This window comes from Balearica regulorum, chromosome 5 (genome assembly GCF_011004875.1).
Source record: "Balearica regulorum gibbericeps isolate bBalReg1 chromosome 5, bBalReg1.pri, whole genome shotgun sequence".
Taxonomy (NCBI): Eukaryota; Metazoa; Chordata; class Aves; order Gruiformes; family Gruidae; genus Balearica; species Balearica regulorum.
Genome location: NC_046188.1, coordinates 49,734,026 through 49,754,184, shown reverse-complemented (window position 1 = coordinate 49,754,184; position 20,159 = coordinate 49,734,026). Strand labels below are relative to the sequence as shown.

General features: G+C 37.6%; 2 protein-coding genes across 4 annotated transcripts in view; one reads left to right on the top strand and one right to left on the bottom strand.

The window, feature by feature from the left end:
* Positions 1-642: 642 nt before the first annotated feature.
* APIP (APAF1 interacting protein) lies at positions 643-17,442 on the bottom strand. 2 transcript variants are annotated; one of them, XM_075754759.1, is made up of 7 exons: positions 17,297-17,442; positions 11,668-11,768; positions 8,577-8,625; positions 7,180-7,297; positions 5,954-6,089; positions 3,210-3,377; positions 643-2,652 (listed from the first exon to the last, which is right to left on the bottom strand). In XM_075754759.1, exons 1-7 carry the CDS (start codon positions 17,330-17,332, stop codon positions 2,553-2,555), a joined length of 708 nt encoding a protein of 235 aa, XP_075610874.1. In that variant the 5' UTR covers positions 17,333-17,442; the 3' UTR covers positions 643-2,552. The 2 variants fall into 2 exon arrangements, with proteins under 2 accessions (XP_075610874.1, XP_075610875.1); XM_075754760.1 differs by having other exon boundaries at positions 7,222-7,297.
* A 90-nt stretch (positions 17,443-17,532) lies between these two features.
* The window catches only part of PDHX (pyruvate dehydrogenase complex component X), a 63,188-nt gene continuing 60,561 nt past the window's right edge, over positions 17,533-20,159 (top strand). The window contains exon 1 of one of the 2 annotated variants that reach the window (XM_075754758.1): positions 17,533-17,603. Coding sequence is in view for 1 of the 2 variants with exons in the window: in XM_075754756.1 (XP_075610871.1) it covers positions 17,846-17,987 (142 nt within the window). In the remaining variant the exon portion in view is untranslated. Of the gene's footprint in view, positions 17,604-17,838; positions 17,988-20,159 lie in introns of those variants that run through there. The other variant, XM_075754756.1, reaches the window with a different exon arrangement.

Below are 20,159 nucleotides of genomic sequence, written 5' to 3'. Positions count from 1 at the left end.
ATCTAAAAAATAACATTTTTCACTAAAGGCATATGTTCTGCTATAATCAGTAGGCTGACATACCTAACTAAAGAAAAAATGCTCATTAATAGGTGAAAAATATAAGAAGTTTCTTCCTGACTTCTTGGTTTAGCAGAATATTTTCCACAGATTTCAGTTCTTTCTAAACTCTTCAGAACATCCACAGCAAATGCCTGTCCACAAGTTGCTGAGTAAGGCTGAATAGTCATCCTCAGGAAACAGGGGAAGCATTGTCTGCCATCTCTGGCTTTAGCCATCTCCTCTTTTGCCCCAGCTCTGGTTCCCTTTGGACCCACCTCTGAGTTGATTCAACGTTTTACCAGTGGCTTATTAGGAAAAAATACAGGAATTTTCTTTCCCCTACTCCTGCAGTAGTTTTCTCGCAGGTTGAAGAGCTTTTGAGCATCCATGAGGTGAATTAATGTGCCACAGATGATCCAAGGGGAAGTGGTGGGAAAGCATGGCCCCTAGCAGAAATCAATTGGTGCTTACCCTGCCTCAATTCACCCTTGGGACTAGAGTCTCAATACTCTATCAGAAACTTGGTCAATCAACTCTTAGACTGATGCCACTGGGGGACCACTCCAGGAAATTTTGAAAGAAGACACTAAGATACATAAATATGTAAGACTATATTTTAATGAGCAGTTTAAATAAATCTACCTTAAACTAGCTAATCATAGGTCATAAAAAGCTGTTTTCAAGTTGTAATAAACAACATCTTACTGAAACCCAGAGCAGTCTCTCAGTAACAACTTGCAAATGGATGCTATAAAATTATGTGCTTCCTACTCATTATAATGACAATTAAGACAATTTAAAAATACATATGCTACAGGCTTAATTAAAAAAACCCAAACCCTATTAACACAGCATGAATGAATCAACTGTTCAAACAATGCTTTAAAATTTTACACCTAACTTCTAATTGAGGGGCTGTCCCCACTTTTTCCCCCAAGAATAAAGGCTACTATAACTTTCAGAAATGGAAACCTAGAACAAGTTAAACGATGTAGTAGTAGAGCAGGATCAACAAATGTAGGTTGTTGAAATATGAATTTTTAAAGAATGCAAACAAAATGCCACATTAGTTCTCCATAGCTTTTTTTCAAAAATTTTTTTTCATCTGAGTTTTCATTCCTCCTACTGTAGCATTTGACAGGATTCATAAATAGCAATGATTGTTCAGCATTTTGTTGGGTTTTTTTTCCTGTTTTAACTCTCCTTTTATTTTTGGATGTGTTTAAACAGTCAAAAGTGACTGCTAACATCTGTCAATCAGCCAAGTATAACAGCACCCCCTTCTGGTTTTTACAGCATGAAATAGAATCACAAGATAAAAATGAAGATATTCTAAAATTAGGTATTTATTCATAAGAAATAGGCAAAGGAATATTAATGTCACTACGTTAGCCCAACCTATTCAACTGTAGGGGCTGAGGAGCAATTTTAGGAATGGTTCTTGCAGGCCGTGAGGTGGCTCTGTGCAGGTGTGGTAGCCAGTGTGTCTTCATCACTGTATGCGGTGGCAGCACTCCAAATACCTGTTCATGCAGAGACTCCCTTGACAGCAAGCCTCCTGTCCCACTGCTTCCTCCCCTAGTGTGGGCATAAAGGCTAATGATCCAAGTACCTGTCTGTTCTGGGCTCATGCTGCCTGAGCAGCCATTTGTCATCTCTTCTGATGCAAACGTGGTGGGTGGAGAGGATTATCAGATGGGCCAACTCTGGGCAACAAGTTAGCTTATTCTGTTTAATTAGACCACCACTTTGGCCGAGCAAAAATTTATAATCTCAGTATTAGTATCTTAAAACTTGCATAGATTTACAGGAAGAAGTGTCCCAGACTCTGAAACATTATGCTTCCACTGTGTTTTGCCACACCGAGCTGTATATTGCTTACATAAGAGTTGTTTCATATTATCTATGTGCCTTTACTTTAAAATATTTGTTATGAAAACTTTCAAGTACTGATCATTGCTCCATTAGCAAACAGCAAGTTATGGTAAACAGGTGACACTAATCAATGAAACAATCAAATTGCAACCAGCCATTTCTGCTGAAGGAAAAAAACAAAACCAACCTACCATATAAGTAACACCACTGAGATGCACTGAAATCAAACCTGATCCTGCAAGCTGAAGAACAAAAGTGGGTGTTCAGACATCTCTGTATAGATTAGCTTACTAGGCTGGGGTCTTTTTTTTCCTCCATTGGCTTTTTCTGGTAATACTTGATACAATTTAGTTTTAAAAAGCAGGTACATTCCATGCTGTACGTATGTGCTAAAATATGCACAGGACATACTTAACTATAATACATATCTTTTTGTTGAATTGTGTGGTAAAGGAGCATTATTTCAGGTGTAGATATAATTACAATGGTAATGGAGCGGAGTGGGGGAGATCTGCAATACTGAAGTTTCCTGAGTGGGAAAGCAGACTGAAGTGATGGTGTCATCTGCAGTCTCTCCCTCCAAACACATCATCTCTACAGATAAATTCACACCTGAATATAAATGTTGTTGTCATTTACAAGATCCCATTTTCTCCTGCTGGATGTTTTGAAGGATCTAGCCCATGCTGCTTCATCTGCACTGCAATATCAAACAAGTAATCGTAACACTCACACCTGAAATTGAAAGGGAAAAAAAAGTGAAAGGTAAAGTAAGGCTCAAGTCTTACCACGTCTTACGAAAATTAATAGTTTTCTTTCTTGAGCTTTACATCACCAATGTGACAGTCTGACTGGACAGCTCTATTATCATTTATTTCCATTACTGAGGTATGGAAAATGCCTGGCATTTTTGCTACATGATCCTGATTTGCTGCAGTTCCATCAGCAAATGAAGAACTAAATTACAAAAATGGGACTAGGAAAGACTACACAAACTGTATTGGCAGGTGTTATATAAAAGCAGAGATTGCCTGCAGGTTTCATATGAGGAGGGACTTGTCCATATGAAAGGAAAATGTTGGAAACCCTTACAGCCAGCATATGATATGAAAGGAAAACCAAGCGGTGGAATCATGGATGAACCCATTCCTAAAAGCTCCCTATACATTCAGTGAGGCCAGAACTTAATGTTCTGAATCATTATCCATGGGTTGGAAATACACAGGATATTAAAGTCATTAAGATTTTGAGGTACAATGGCAAAAGATACCATATGCCTAAATTGTACTCACATTGTTTTGGCTTTTTCCCATGTTTCTCCCCATACGTAAACTCCGTGACGTCTGACCAATACAGCACAAGAGTCTGGGTATTTTTCCACTGCACGTGCCATTCTTTCCTTCAGATCCTTCTCTTCTGGTGTATTCTCAATAATTGGAACCACTAGTGTATCATCATATCTGAAAGAAAAATGAATGTTCATGTACTTAAAAACCTGCTGTGTCTGGATGTATGAAACTTTTCTCTAAGAGATTCTCCTTTGACTGTGTAAAGATGTTAAATTCTCAACACTAGTGATTTTACGCTTTTCTCTTGTGAGTTACGCTGTAACATAAGAACTCTCAGGAACATCTCCCATTGCCAAATGTAGCAATACCTGAGCTACACTTGAGGCACAAAAAGAAAATAACACTTTAAGGTATTAGGTGTAGCCGTTTGTTCATGTATAACTTTGTAGTTGGGTCCCTTCAAAACTTTTTCAGACTCTCTTCATCCTGTATTGGCATCACATACAAGCTGTATCTCAGATGAAATTATTTAAAAGATTCACATCATGAAGAAGGAAATGAAGCTGTTTGCTGGAGAGCAGAAAAAAAAATTAATTTAGGTAGTCCAAAAAGCCCCTGGAAATAAGATTGTCCTGCTAAGGCATATAAATAGAAAGAAGGGTCAACACGTGAAAAATAAATTGTCTGTGATGGAGTCATTGGTGGGCTATATGTGATCTTAAGAGAGCCTGAGAACCCCAGTTCCAAAGACAAGATGATGCATGTTACTCAGTGGAACTTGTCTAAGAGTTTCTTCTGAAGGAGGACTGGGATATTTGGCATTGTTTGAACCTTAATTAACACTGGCAGAAACTTGTTTAAATAGTTTTAATAAGTCCCCAGTTCAGATTCAGTTTTATCACTGAGATCCCATAGATATTTCATGAGTGGATGCTAGTAGTACTTACTTTTATAGAACACAGACAGAAACCAATGGTAAAAATAAAACAGCTTGTACTTCAAATCAGATATTTAGAAAACTAAGAAGTCTTATCCCTTACAGTTTTCAATGCCGATTCTTTCCCAAGGAAGTCTATTAAAATAGTGAATGAAGAAAATTAAGTGTTTTTTGTAGGTTTACTTTGACTTTTACATATGCTGATCGATAAAATTAGATTTGGAGTGTTTTCTACTAGTGAGACCAAATGAGCTAAGGGATTGTTTTCCAAGGTTCTGTTTTCTACTTGGACATAAGTTTGGAAGCAGGTATAAATACCATAACTGATTCCTAATCATAACCGTAAGCTTTTTATTGAGAACTAGTATCTATAAAACTCCAAGAAGGCTCTGAATGAGTTAAATACTTGATATCTCTTTCGTTTTATTGAAATATAAGCAGCCTACATTTAACCAAACTTTCATATAAAATATCCTGGGACAGTCTGAGGCTTTCAAAGCTATTTACTATAGATCTAGTTCTCCTTCTACCGAAGTCAAAAGTAAAACTGTTTTGACATCACTGGAATAATATTTAGGACAACAAATAGTTCCGTTTATCCTATCTGTAGCATTTTCCTGGATAGCTTCCAGAAAAGGTTTATGTAATTAGAAACATGTTGTGAATCTGTTTTTTGAAAGATCCCATTCTGTACGATCCAATTTCTTTTGAATTCAACGGGGAGCCTTGTGTGAGGCAAGACAGTGGAATCAGTCTAGTATGGACAAATATGTACTTAGGAACCATGTAATCTGGAGCTTTGATTTCTTTAGTTTTTCTGGTGAATTAACAGGATGACACAGGATATGGAACCCAATAAATACAATGTCTCCTAATGAACATTTAGGAATGTTTGAGAATTCAAAATGCATATCCAAAGAAGAAAATTGTTGTGGATTTTTTTTAAACTAGTGTTGTTAGACAATTCAGTATAAGGGGTGTCTTTTGCCCCATTAAAAACACAAATGCTAATGCTGACAGGAAGGTAAAGCTGGCAAGTCAATCAAAACAGAATAAAATATGTGCAGGCATAAAATCACACGCCAGACATACAGCTTGCTCCCTTGCCAAAGGGCAATAGTTAGTTATAAAAATTAACATCAAAAAGTGAAAGAATTTAGCATTTCATTTTTCCATCTAATTGTCACATATTATGTAAATGTTGTCTGCAGATCCCAATTCAACACTCTGTGGGTGGAGTCCTCAAAACAAGCCATCACACATAATCTGGAATAACTCAGCACTTACCTCAGAGCTCATCCGTGAAAAGTAGTAACATTATCTTTAATGCCCTGTTTATTCTGATTTTTCTTTCAAAGTCTGTCAAGTAAAATCTGAAATCCTCTACTCTCTTAACATGCCCTAAACTAGCACAGGCAGTGATATGTGAAGTCCACCCAAATGTAGTTTGTAGGTTGTCAATCCAACCTAATGTTGGCTGGCTCCAGTTTCAGTTTAACATTGAATAGATGTATTAACATCTCTGCTCCTGCGATATTTGTCAGGACATAGCTCTTTATTTGGTTTGTTTCTGTAGCTCAACAGTCCACAGTAGCCTTGACATTACAAGATTTTATCTCATCTCTTCCACAGGCTTGAGACTTTCTTAGGGAAAGCCAATGACTGATTTATTCCACAGGTCTTTTTTACTTCTTATTCCTAATACTTTATATCACACAGTTCAACGCACTAACTCAAAAGACTTGTCATCTATCTTGTGGAAAACAAATGATCAAATAGCATGCCTCTTTTCTTAAATATAGATATGTACCGGTAATAGCCTCCTGAAGTGCACTTCTGGATTCCTTTTATCATCTCCTGATGGGTAATACTGAACTCACTCCCTGAGTAAAGAAGGGTAGCCATAACAGCAGCCTTGGAATGAGTATGGATCACTGCGCCTGCCCCTAAGAACAGAAAAAGAAGAAAAAAATATATTTTTAGAATTAATTTAAAATGTGTCTGTTAAGAAAATTTTATTCACATACTTGATACATTTCCTTTGGCTTGGCATCTTAGCAAATGGTGATCTACAGTATTAGATGAAAAAATACACAGCAACCTAAATAAAGGTGTAAGATAATTACTCATCTATAAAGGATAATTATGTATTGTCTTAGGACACTAGAGTTAACTTGCAGTTAGTGACAAATTCCAGAGGAGAAACTACGCGCATAAATTCAAGGAGAAACACTACCTGTACATTTCTTTACATACTGCAATGACTGAAACCATCTACTATCAGAGTTCTGAGATTCTAAAGAATTTCCAAACTTATTTGTGAGATGAAAGTTAAAAGACTTTTAGTTTCTTTTTATACTAGTACTCTTCTTCAATTATCCACTGATTCGCTGAAAAAATATTTATTGTTATCTTATTGTGTCGTGATTGAATGATAGGTAGACAATAATTATAATTTACTTACAAAGTTGCAATGTTGCCCAAAACATGAAATGAGTTTTCCTCAGGTACACATGTAAGCTTCTTGTGTAGGAATATCAGAAGAGACTCCCTAAATTTTTTCTAAAGTAACAGATGTAAATCTTACACAACAGCAAAAGCTCTCTATTACTGTCCACTGGCAAAAGAGAAGTTTCATACTTTTTTCACCTATCTGTAATTTAGAGCCTTTGATGACAGCCAATGGTTGTATAAGCATCTAAAACATAGCTGCTGAATAGGTAAAACTACTGTATAAAACACCTGTAAATCCCCCAGCTGCTCCCACAACCTACTAATATACTGCACTAAAAATTAGTACCAAAAAGATGATCACAGGTATACGTGAGAAGATTAAAATGCAAATGAAACTCACAGGATGTTACCATGGATTACCTTCCATTGTACATAGTCCTCTGCAAACCAATTTATTTTATAGTTTCATGTTCATTTCACTGTAACTTCCAGGTATAAAGAGTATGGTATTGAATTTCAATTTTGTGGATGCATACATACAGTGTTTCAATCATTGCTGAACTAGTAACATTTGCTACACACCTCTCATAGTGTAGGCATTCATAAAAAGAGGTGTGCACTGGCTTTTCTTTAATTTCTTGTGTGGTGGAGGACCACTGATGTCCTGTCCATTCATGTCACAAACAAACATATCTTCTGGCTGTAAGAAAGAAGAAATTATTTTGACCTGTGATGACCCAAATGGTTTTGTTTTCCTTCTAGGGAGACAAATATATACACCATATATTTAATATAGACAGTGATTTTAACTTTGTAAAATTGCTTTAATGCACCACATTTATTCTAGCTTCTAAAACTACTTACTGATATTCTGCAATGCGAATTAATATCAGACTGCTGCCAAGCAGATATTTGTAAAACTAAAATTTTCTCAGAAAGGAGACAGCCTGTATCTAAATAACAGATAATAGATCAAAAGGAAAAGTAGTAACTGACTCAAAAAAAGAAATGTAGATGTACTTTTCCTTCCCCCCTTAAAGAACCAACACAGGACATGAAGTAAACCTACAAGTAATATATTTAACTTGTAGAACTATTTCTTTAAACTTTGCTTTTAGTAGCTTTACATGAATGTTACCTTTGCATCAATCCACTACTCATAATGGTACAAAGAATTGTTCAGGCTAGCAATCAAATTTTTTCTTTAATGTTATTTTAAAAATCAGCAGGAAATACAGTTGCAAGAGGCTTCCTTACTCACTGTGCTCTACTAGCACTGTGCTACTGCTAGCAAAGAACAGACCACCACAGTCTTGCCGTGGTATGCATTTGCATGCCTTACTTGCTAACATTCTCAGCGAGCACTGCTGCGAAACTCCAAGTTTCTATCAGTGAAAAGATTCCTTTCTCTTCTCATTGTATTTACCCTCAAATCTATAAAACAACAAATCATTTCCACATATTATTCTATTCTGGGGGAGTTCCTGCTGTCATAAAATACTTATAATTTCCAACTTTCCCTTCCACTTATATTTTGGGGGTTTTTTTGGAAAGGAGTCACATAGATAAGGTCACCTTTTCATGAGGAGAGCGCATCTATTCACTGAGAATATCAAGACAAAAATAGAGATGAGGTGTTAACGAGGTGTGTCACAGTAACTTGAGACTGTAGCCAGACCGCTATAAAGCCATTCAAGCTTGACAAAGAATAAAGCTGAACTTGAGTCATGTTTGAATCTCAGACTCTTCTGTGTTAATGTAAAGCAAAGAGATCATGAAGACTAATCTACACTGGCCACTGAAACACATGTTGGCTTGCTATGCTAGTGGAGTACTGGGCAAAATCCTCAGTTGTTTTAGTAAGGCAGTCAATAGTATAACAAGTCTCTAACTCTGCATAAGGAAAAATTAAATTCTAAAGAAAGGTACTTTCATCCATCTCAAAATGAGCTCTGAGATAAAAATACAGTCTAACGTACCTCCATTCTTTCCTTTTGGACTCCTGAAGGAGCGATGTAGATTTCATTCCTAAGAAAAGTTACAGACAGGGAAAATCGATAAACACAGGGTTGTTGAATTGCATAGGCATTAGAGCTCTCAAACCTCTGAAAAGGAAATAGCAAATCTAGTCGCTCGTAATTTAATAACTTTCTTGTTCCTTCCATAGATTGACATGTAGATGGTTTTCAAAATAGACCTGAATCATAAAAAGGCATATAAAATCTTTAACTTGCAGGTTTACAAAACCATGCTTTCAACTTGACAAGAGATCTGAAACACACGTAGGAAGTACAGCCTTATTATTCCTACAAAGAAAAGCACACAGCCTCACCCTGCAGTAATTCCAAACACAAATTCCCAGAATTCAGAATAAAAATGGAACAAGAGAAGTTGCAAGTAGATATTGATCTATGACAAAACAGGTGACAATATAATATAAACAATATATAAACAATAATATAATATAAACAATATTAGTTATCTGTAGTATTCTACAACGTAAATACTACTGGGTTTTGTTATAACTGTGTAGTTTAGGTTTTTAATGCATTTATAAATTTATTTGTATTAATAAAAAGTTAACACTAATTCAATGCAATTAAGTGACTGAAATTCAAGTAGAAGTGCATCACTTCTTGCAAGGTTTACATGAACAGAGACTATAAAAAAATCAATTTACATTAAAGTTATTTTAAGATGGCATCTGAAATATTTTCAATAATAGCAAAAAAAAATTCAGATTATCTTTCTCAACTGTAATCATTATTCAGTTTCAACAGAAACTTACTAAATTCAGGAGCACAGAGACATCTAGTGAATAATTAGTTAAGCTACAGATACATTTCCTAAGGACCATGAAATGTTCATATTTCTGGACAAGAGCACTTAGAAGAGCAATGAAGCTGGTGAAGGGTCTAGAGAACAAGTCTCATAAGGAGCAGCTGAGGGAACTGGGGTTATTTAGTCTGCAGAAAAGGAGGCTGAGGGGAAACCTTATTGCTCTCTATATAACTACCTGAAAGGAGGTTGTAGGCAGGTGGGTGTTGGTCTCTCTTCCCAAGTAACAAGTGATAGGACAAGAGGAAGTGACCTCAAGTTGTTCCAGGGGAGGTTTAGATTGGATATTAGGAAAAATTTCTTCACTGAAAGGGTTGTTAAGCATTGGAACAGGCTGCTGAGAGAAGTGGTTGAGTTACCATCCCTGGAGGTATTCAAAAGACACGTAGATGTGGTGCTTAGGGACATGGTTTAGTGGTCGACTTGGCAGTGTTAAGTTTCCGGTTGGACTTGATGATCTGAAGGACCTTTTCCAACCTAAATGATTCTATGATTCTATCATTCTAACTCTTCCAAAAATACAACTCTAAAGATGATGTACTCTTCATAGTGGTAAAATGGCTGTGAGGCACATCAAAATGTGGCTTTATCATATTTGTAATTTTTAACATTCATGAGTTAACACTGTCAACATTGCATTAATTTAGTCTTAATTCCTTTGCATGAGCAAGATGATTGAGAGCGCAACATATCGAGAAATCAAGTGGTAATTCAGTTACTAATGAAAGACATGCATTTTTTCTTAAAACAAATGTTTTTCTTTTATAGAAATTAATCACAAAGAGAAAATCTGATGATGAAATACAGCCTTTGAAACACAGGGCACTTGATAAAGAGTTCTAAATCCATGCCATCCCACGTCCTAACTGGCATTTTTATTCCAAGTAGTTGATACGAATTGCACAGTAAGTAATGCTGATTAGGATTAACTGGTAAGACCAGTTGTTAGAATTTCAATCAAATTTCAATTGTTCTTTCACTATTTCCTATGTAACAATTCTAAGCTAGTCTGACCTCTGCCTCATAACTATTAATTTTGAAACACAGCTACTGTTACTGTAGGCATAAAACAGCACAGCTACATAGATTACTACTCCTAGACCACATACAATATTGGTACCAACTCTAATACGTATTTTGGTGTAGTCTGAGCAACCAAGTTATAGAACTGCTGAGGAAAACTGTACTAGTATGTTAGTGTATTCTCTGTTGACACAATTTGTTTGCCACAAAAAAAATGAATTGCACTGAAATGACAAAGAAAATAGGCTACATTTAGCTACTGATGAGAAATTAGTGCTAGAAAGATCTTTCCATAGACGAAGAACTTTAAAAACAAGAATCAACCCTCTTATCATTTCTCTCATTATTATTATTGCTCGTTTTGCTTGCAAAATCACGCGGGGAAGTGAAATGACCTGCCCAAAGCCATCAGAACAGCACAGATATTAGCATTTAGAGCCTTTACTTCATATATATATATATATATAAAAAATATATTTCTATAGAAATGGCTGTTTGTGTCTGCATGGAAGCATACATCAGAAAAATGAGAGGTCAGACACTTTCAAATTAGAGTATCACAACACCCTGTGACTGGGCACAGAATTGTAGGCAGTGTGCAAAGTGTTTTGCAGAATGAGGACTTAACTTTTTTTCAGTGGCCACTGAGAGGAGCTCCATCTCCATTAAAAGCTTGGAAAGTACATTAAAAAAAAAACGTTTTGCTGTTACCTGTCCTGCTTTAATTGTATGTTAAGAATATCTCCTTAGAAATTATCTCAGTACAACAGTAATTTTCTTCTTAAAGGAAATGTATTGCCTGCAAAATATCTAGGGTGAAATTTATCTCATCTAACCACAGACATTTGAAAGCTGTGCTCCTGGTGTAACCCACTCTAAATTCCATAGTCAATGAAATGAAAAAGGGGGAATGCATTGCTCCTTAAAGACAAATTGTCTACCTTAAACAAAGACAGGAAAAGGACAGAAAAAAAAAGTCACTCCCTGAAGCTGGCTGTCCACTGAAGGGACTGCAATGATTGATTCAGACTAGTCACCTCCCTCCTATATGGTTAAATTTGGCGTACTGTTCATTTGTCCCTCTACCTTCTTGCTCACTCTTGACTTTCAAACATTTTTTGTGGAACTGAAATGCCCTCACCAACTACTAAACAAAGCCACCCTCTCTCTCTCTAACCATCAAATTCTTTCTCTTCCATCTTTACTTACCCATGCTTCAAGCTGATTCCTCCACCAGTTCCTGTTACCCAGCCTAAACCATAAAACAGCCTACAAAGCTCTGGGATAAGATTTCTCGGATGTAACTTCTCCTAAAAATAAATAAAAGAAATAAATTAAAAACCATCAGAAACATCACAAACCTAAGAATTTCAATTCTGAAATTTAGTTTAAAGGGGTAGTACTTTCATACTGCGGTACAACAGTCTAATTTATGCTTTTATGAACTTCAGTTACAAAATGATTGCATGTTTGCATAATGCCCTTTACACTTTGCAGGTGCCATTCATGCCTTGAAAGGAACAAATAAAACCCTCAAATAAAACGCATGCCTGATTATCCTTCACAGGAAAGGTCACATCTCAAATTCATTCGAGTGCAGTGGCCCACAGGTATTACATCAGCGAGACTAAGTCATAGACTAATGCCATAAAAAAAAAAAAAATGCATCTAACATTATCCATTTTGAAAAGCTCAACCAATAACTTTTCCCAAATAATCAGTGTTAGGTTTATTTTGATTAATTTACAAATTTCAGTAGAACAGACTTCATCAGTTCTGTTATATAATATTTTTACATAGCAGTCAAAAATACCATAAAAAACATAGGCAAATTATTTGATGAACTTCACATTCCTACATTTTCACAATGTGAGGTTACCTAACGTTCAGTTTAGCCAGAAGGCAAATTGCATTATTTTAGTATTTCTTTCAGAGGAAAAAAATTTCTTAAATTTTTCTATATTCCATTGTTTATTACATCAATAAATATATCTATCTATTAACTAAAGCCATCTGTGGTGTCAGAGATTCATTCATAGTTAATCTAAACCAGAATGCCTTTACAGCACAGGTCAAGACTATTTATTGGAAATCCTAAATATTACTCTGCACTGAACATATAAAACTAAGCAAGCTGTACCTAACAGGTAGCAGTCTTTTTAAGTGCATACTACATTGGAAAATTAAAAATTTTGAACGTTGGAATCATTTACATGAGAAATATAACCAGTATACACAGAGAAAACTGTGAGATGCTACTTTAATTCATGCTGTGTGCTTGAATTTATGCATTTGCATGTTGTCTTGAGTATTTCTTTTAGCATATCTGAGAGAATAAAAAGCCAAAGTCTTCCCCCATTTACCAGTGTAAAAATAAAAATTGTATGTGCTTTCACAATGATCCTGATACAACTGAACCCATCAAGTAAGGAATTAAACAGTAGAGAAACAGCAGTAATTTTATTTACGTCAATTTATCTCCCTGGGATGGGTTAAGATTTTTACCTACATTACCAGAGTAATACACACAGCTAGTTTTGTTTCTTATATGGGTGTGACAGAAAGCAGCGATTAAGCACAACAGATGTACTCCTTACATAGTTTTCAACAGGAAAATAGATTAGTTTTAGGAAGGCTAAACCCTTAGGTCACCAAATACAGTCCTCTCTACTGCAGCTAACTCTCACGTAATTATTTTTATATATGCACTAAGCCTGATCAGTATTTCAAACTTCAACTAAATAGTGTAGCACGATATTCTTCAATGGCACTTGTTTCTGAAGCGATTATCTTTAAAGAACTGGAATTCAGTTCAGATGCTCTTCCTGCCTGCTCTGATTTTGTTTCTACTATTTACAGTCTCTTTCAATACATTAAAAAAATCATCTGCTTATATAATTTCAAATGACAGAAACAAGACTCTAGCCAGCACTCCTATAAACTTATGTAAGAAGTTAAGATTTTTAAAGCACGCTGAACCTTCATCAGTTCACATTAGCTGAAACAAATAGAACAGCATATACAAGAGTACATAACGGAAAAAGACCCCAGGCCAAATAAACAAATTCCTACATTTATAGTGAAAAAAATCTGAAATCTTCACCATTCACACATCTGAAAATGAAACCACTCCTTTCCAGCTCTTCACCACTGAAAATACTAATATATATCAAGTATACTCTGACTAACTGAACATTCCTCAGATACTAGTAACTCTGATACGTACTGTGCATTTGAAAATATTAATGTGTGTGTCTTATGTTTACAAACACAAACCAAACACATACTATGTGTAAATTATGGGTCCCTGTATTGTTGCTCTGATTTATTTATACAGAATTAATGGCTGGACATAATTTTTATCTATATACCTGTCATGAAACTGAGTCCCATATTATCTTGTTCTGACTCTTATTCCAAATGACATCACTGTCTATTTCTAACATATACTACACCAGTATTTTTCATTTCAAAGAAAAATTACGTCTCTTCTACTTTTGATGGAATAAGCTTGTATTAAACAAGTTATATTGCTATTATTTATTGAATGTACACAGCCATAAACCCCCCTAGATTATAACACTCCTACAGTTGTTTCATATTTTCCCTGTTTAATGAATCTAGACATTTACTGCAAAATTCATATTCATGGGAGAACATGAGTACTTTCCACCACTTTAAATCATTAAAAAGAATTTTTAAAAGTTCAAATTCAGAAGCTACTTTCATCAAGAACATATGAAAATAAACATAATCAGGGAATTTTGACTATTTTTCTGAAGAATTCCAGGATTATAAATCAATCCTCAGAGTTTAACAGTACATTTCCAGGATCAGTGGATACTGATTATAACCATAAAAAAAAAAATTACTGTATTTCATGTTTAAAATTACTGATAATAAAAATGACAGTTATTTCCATAACTAAAAAGGCTACTTGCTGTAATAAGCCTAGGAGTGAACACGTGTGAAAGCAGTGGGCAACTCAACAGGATTACTCTTTATAAAATATCAATTAGCAGTACTTTTAAATTTGAATTTTAAGTTGAAGTACAGATGCCATTGGTTATCTCTTCCTTCCTATCTCCAACTCAGGATCTGGCCCACTAGTTTTCTGATACAGCTAACATGAACAATTTAGCTTCTTTGCTTCTATGTTGTTGTCAGCGTAAGTTTCTACATGCTGTTAGGTATCAGGGAAAACTCTACAAACTTCTATCAACTAAAAGAAGTGACTAATTTTTCAATTCATTAAATTATTCTTTTGAAAACAAATTTGCTGGTAAATTTCTAAACAGGGACTGAAATTATTCACTGAAAATACAGACTATTCCAGCAGTCAAATCTTTTAAAAAAATTATATTCTGCAATACTGTGGTTGCTCAAGGAAAATTAGCTTTTTCCTATTTTACTCAAATTATTGTACCTAATATGATTTAAAAAACAAAACAAATCCAACCCAAAACCCCAGAAAACAATGTGAATCTAACATAATGGAAATCAAGGCAGACCCAGGCTACTTGTAGAACAAACACATTTGTAAAATTTTTGGGTATAATTTTCAAAAGGTGTAAAACTGAACTACAATGTGGATATTTTAAGATATTATAGTAAATAAACAGTGCCTAAAATATGTATCTCCCTTTCATAAATTACTAAGAAATCATATATTTTCCTCAGAAATAAGCACTGACTGCATTGATGAAATCATATTGTTGATATTTCATACTGATGGGTAGTAAATCATGATGAGGTTGAATAGCTGGGTAGTGGTAAGTTTGATGTGGTAAAACAGATTTGTGCTACATTATAAAGTGAGAAAAATACCATTAATAAGCTGGTAGATTTCTGTTTAAAATCTGTCTTTAACATAGAAATGGATCAAATAGAAAATGGAAAAAATAAATAGAATTTAGAAAACAGAATTTAGAAAACAGAAAATGGATCAAAAATAATGCCATGATCCTTTCAAAAAGTTTTTTCTACACCACCTTCGGCACCATACAAGGATTCTATAATGCAAAAGGGAGGGGTTTTAGGTGAGAAAAAAATATAATTGTAAGGAAAGCAATGCAGTGAGGATTCCTACTCTACTTAAAAGGCTCGAACAGTCAATTTTTACAGCAAGTACAGACCTCAAACTGAAATTGATCATTTATGGTGTGCCTTTTTTACATTTTGATTTTGGTTTATTGCAGCAATTAGAAGCTTTAATAGTGGGGGGTTTTTTAAATGACAAGTGATTAGCTGCTCTACTGCTTAGCTGTAGTCAATTTATGGTCATGAAAGGACATTTGCAAGAGAAACGTTTGTTTAGCAGGAGGAACCCACATTAGGTGGGGTATTCTGTTAACACTCACAGAATAAAGAGAACAAAAGCAAAAATTAAGTAGCACATACCAAAACTGGTTGGCAGGTAGTTGCTTAGACTAATACCTTTGCTGAAATATTAAGAAAAAATTGCTGCTGTCACTGTTCCCTCCCCCCACCCTGATACCACAGTGACTAAAGCTGAAGACTGAGTGATCATTGATGGTCTAAAGAAAGACCGTAAGACTTAAGGCAAAGGGGAACTAGAATTTTATGAGCCCTTACATATTGTCTCCTGGCCTTTACAATCACAGCAAGCAGAGGCTTTTTTTAATGCAGTCCCTCTGAAAAGACCGACCACTTGTATCTCGATGCAGTTGCTACAAGGAACTGCACACCACAGGAATTCTTCCATTTGGTGTCGGACTTGCAGAACCAGGCATGGGGAGGCAGTGGCGGGACCATGGGAGAAACAGGCACAGGTACAAGACAGCAGCAGTGGTGCTGAAGCAGGAGACAGGGGAAGTGATGGAGATGGCAGCCTGAGGCAAGTTTGACAAGATTTGGAGGCTTCTACTTCAACGTCATATTTTAAATCTACAATGACAGTGAGTCACGAACTCCTTAGGCAACCTGTTTAACTGTCTCAGGTTAGAAATATTTTTCTAATGCCTAACCTAAACCTTGCCTGCTGTAACTTAAGCTTGTTATCTCTTACCAAACGGCTACAGACATAGACGATGCTCTTCCCTTTCATCTCTATGACAACATTTTACATATTAAGACAGTAACTCCATTTGTTCCTCATTTTTTTTTCTTTTTTTTTATTAAGCAGATTCTTTCCCGATAGGCCACATTATCTAGTCTGCAGATTATTCTCATCTCCCTGTTGTCAGTCCACACTGCTCCTGATGCTTGGGCTAGTCTCTTGACCAGTTCCATATTCAAACAGGACAGGTATTTCAAGCCTCATCCAGGTGATGCTCCCATACGCTCTAGCACGATGTTTGCTTGGTTTGATACAGGCTGTCAGCTGGCAACATTTTGGGAAGTATAGTAAATATCATAAGATCTCTATACTCCCTGCTAATTAGTGACTATGAAGCTTACTAGCTAATAGTAATTAGCTAAGATTACAAAAATAGCCTCAACTACCGCAATTGCGAACTGCTATCCTGAAGCACCCGCTGACGCAAAGTGCCCGAAGCCAGGCAGCAGGCAGAGCGTGGGCCTGTCAGCAGCATCAGGGGTGACACAGGTAGCCACGGCAGGGCCCACGCACACCAGCAGGGTCCCTGCCGGTTCGCTGTCCCGCCTCGGGCCTCCAGGAACTCTCCCAGCCGGAGAGGGGTGCCTGTAGGCAAGAGGTGGCCGACCCCACATGGACCACCGCCAGGCTACTTAAAGTGGGCGCTGCCAGGACGAGGCGTGCGCGCCCGTCCTGCTGCCCAGCCCTAGGCCCCTTTAAAGCCCAGGCGGCCTCAGGAGCAGGTGCCGCACGTGAGGATTGTGTGTGGCTTCTTGTTACCTGTACAGCGCTATAGTCGTTGGCGCTGGCCGCCATGGCACCACTCAGACGGCGAGCGCAGGGGTCCTTTCTCCGGGGCTTCTTTTGGGGGCCGCGCGGCTGCCTGCCGAGAATTTGTGTACTTCTGGCGGTAGGGCATCGACTCGATACTCCAGCGGGCGGCGCGGGCCCTGCCCCACCGTAGAGCCGGACTGGCCGGGGTACGATAAACAGAACATCCCTCACCCCCCCCCCCCCCCCTTAGGTCAGGAGAGCAGAAAAGGGCTAGTAGCGAAACGAGACGCGGGTGCACTCCAGAGGAGGACAGGTAGGCAGGTCCAAGAGAGGTGCGGGTGCGTAAGTTACAGGCGTTTGCTCGTAACCGGGGCGATACGGGCAGTCAGGCCTGAGCAGGCGAGTGGCTGAGCACCCACGGCTGGTGCTGCGGTAGGGCTTGCTGCTGAGGCGGCTTGGGCGCGGGGTGGCGCGCGTGCTGCCTTTTTTTTCTACTCAGGCAGTGAGAGAGGCAGCTCTAGCGCTGGGTTGTACAGGGAAGTGAGGAGAAGCAAGATGGCAGCTACTTTGTGGCTGAGCTGTGGCGGCAAGGGGGCGGTGAGACTGCTCCTTCGGGGGTGGCCAGGTCTGGGAGCAGGTGTGTCTTTCCCCACTCGAGGAGGCTGGAGGCTTCTGCACGGGACCCGAGAGCTACTGGGTGAGTGACAGGCTGGATTCTATGCCTTTCGTTGTCAGTCGGGTGCCTGCGCTGTTGGCCTGCTGCAGGTGTGGAGGAGCTGCGACGTTAAGTGAGGGATGAGGGTAGGTGATGCTGGGGGAGAAGTAGAGGCCGTGCAAGGTGGTGGGAAGGTGTGAGTGCTTGCTATTAACCAGGTGGGTGTGTGGGGTGGAAAGGCCGAGCAGGGCCGTCGGTGTACTGAGTAGCAATGACCGATTGGGAAGTGGATGGCAGGCTATGGAGGTGGGTTAGTTTGGCAGGGTGCTGTTTGGTTTCATCTCTGGAGGTACTGGAAGTACATCAGGAAGGGTATGGGCTGATGGGAGAGAATTTGGAGAGAGGTGTGAGAGCTATTAAAGGTCTAGAAAATGTGATCACTGAGAAAACTGAAGGAATTGGAATCTAGAGAGGAAAACATTGGTAGATCAAGCCTTCAAATATATAAATACTTTGTTGTGGATAAGGAAAAAAGTGCTTATAATTGAGAATAGTTGAGTTTTCTAAGTGTAAATATACTGAAGTACTGAAAGTGAAAGTTTTGGGGTTTGTTTTTTCCAGTGTTTGGAGATTCCACCAGTTTTCTGTCACATTTTTATTCTACAAGTAATGTTTCAAGTAGCTACAGAAAAGCATGGAAGCTATATTTTATGGGTTTTTTTAATGGAGAAGTGGAGGTTGAATTTATTAATTGCATGTCTAGCGTACATTGCTACATAGAAATCAACCTATGAGGTTAAGGCAACAGCCTTTCAAGATACTTTTTTTTTTCTTCTGAGAAGTTTGTTACAGAATTACCAGGCAGGTGTACTTACCTTCCATATTTTTCTCTATGAGATGTGGAAAGAGTTTTTATGCTAAAATGAAATGTGATCTTTTCTCTCCCTACTTGATCTGTTAGTTACAACCTGTAAAATGTTTAAATGATAATCAGATGGATTATTACTGGGTACTGGTGTGATACTGAGCATAAAATACCTGAACTCTGCTTTAAGTGCACTTATAAAGAACTGAGCTTTTGCTAACCTTGTGTAAGAAAGCTACATGTATTTTGCAATAAAACTATGTGCATTTTACAATGAAGCTCACTAGTAATTTAAAGACTTGTTAATCATTGGGGTTTAGATGTCAGTATACCTTTCTCTTCCGGCACTGGTTGTCTTTGCTGCTTTGCAGTATGAAAATCTTTCCCTGATATAGGGAAGGCTATCCCTGTTCTTGAAACAAATGTTATTTATTTCCAAATTTTATTAGAAAAAAATTGATTCCTTCAAAAAATATTTGTGTCTCTGTCCAGTGCAGGATTAGCTACCTCTACATTAGTCTTAGTCTCTAACTCCTTAAAGACCTCTCGTCTACAGTCCTCTCAGGCAATCTATTGTAGTACTTTATGGTGAGAAAGGTTTATTTAATACATAGCTGAGGTTAAAATATTAATTTTGGATATGGAAATGAGTGGGTTTGTTTTTTTCTTCCTTACAGTAAGCTTTTATGTATTAAGATGGATATATCACACTTCTTCAGGCTTTCCTCATTGACTTGTTTCTTTGAACTGTCTTAATATTCATTACTGCTTTTCAAGGTGGGGCATATCTCAGTGACGCTATTTTTCTTAAATGTTTATTGTAGCTTCTAAAGTGAAAACAAAGTCATAACTTCTCTGGTAAAATACAGCTCTTTTGGACATAAGACTCACTCTTGTTTCCTAGTTTGAGAATTTAAAAGTTAGTTTTAGTATTAGTTGTATTTCTCCACTTTTCTGAAAGTGCCATCATTTGAAGTATTGGTCCATGTGGATCTAGTTTTGTTGTGTCATTTTAGTGTTTTGCTTCTCTATTGTCGTGGTTTTACCCCAGCCGGCAGCTGAGCACCACGCAGCCACTGGCTCACTCCCCCCCCATCAGGATGGGGGGAGAGAATCAGAAGAGTGAAAGTGAGAAAACTCGTGGGTTGAGATAAAGACAGTTTAATAGGTAAAGCAAAAGCTGTGCGCACAAGCAGAGCAAAGCAAGGAATTCCTTCACCACTTCCCATGGGCAGGCAGGTGTTCAGCCATCTCCAGGAAAGCAGGGCTCCGTCACACGTAATGGTTACTTGGGAAGACAAACGCCATCACTCTGAATGCCGCCGCTCCCCCTCTCCCTCTTCCCCCAA

What these genes read in the sequence shown, in the direction of transcription:
- APIP (XM_075754759.1), bottom strand. Translation starts at nt 17,332, where the DNA reads ATGGCGGCCAGCGCCAACGACTATAGCGCTGTACAG. An exon ending in ACTTCAGGAGGCTATTACCG is followed by an intron (nt 3,378 to 5,953) that starts GTACATATCTAT and finishes TTTTTCTTTCAG; the next exon opens with ATATGATGATACACTAGTGG. An exon ending in TGGGAAAAAGCCAAAACAAT is followed by an intron (nt 2,653 to 3,209) that starts GTGAGTACAATT and finishes TTTCAATTTCAG; the next exon opens with GTGTGAGTGTTACGATTACT.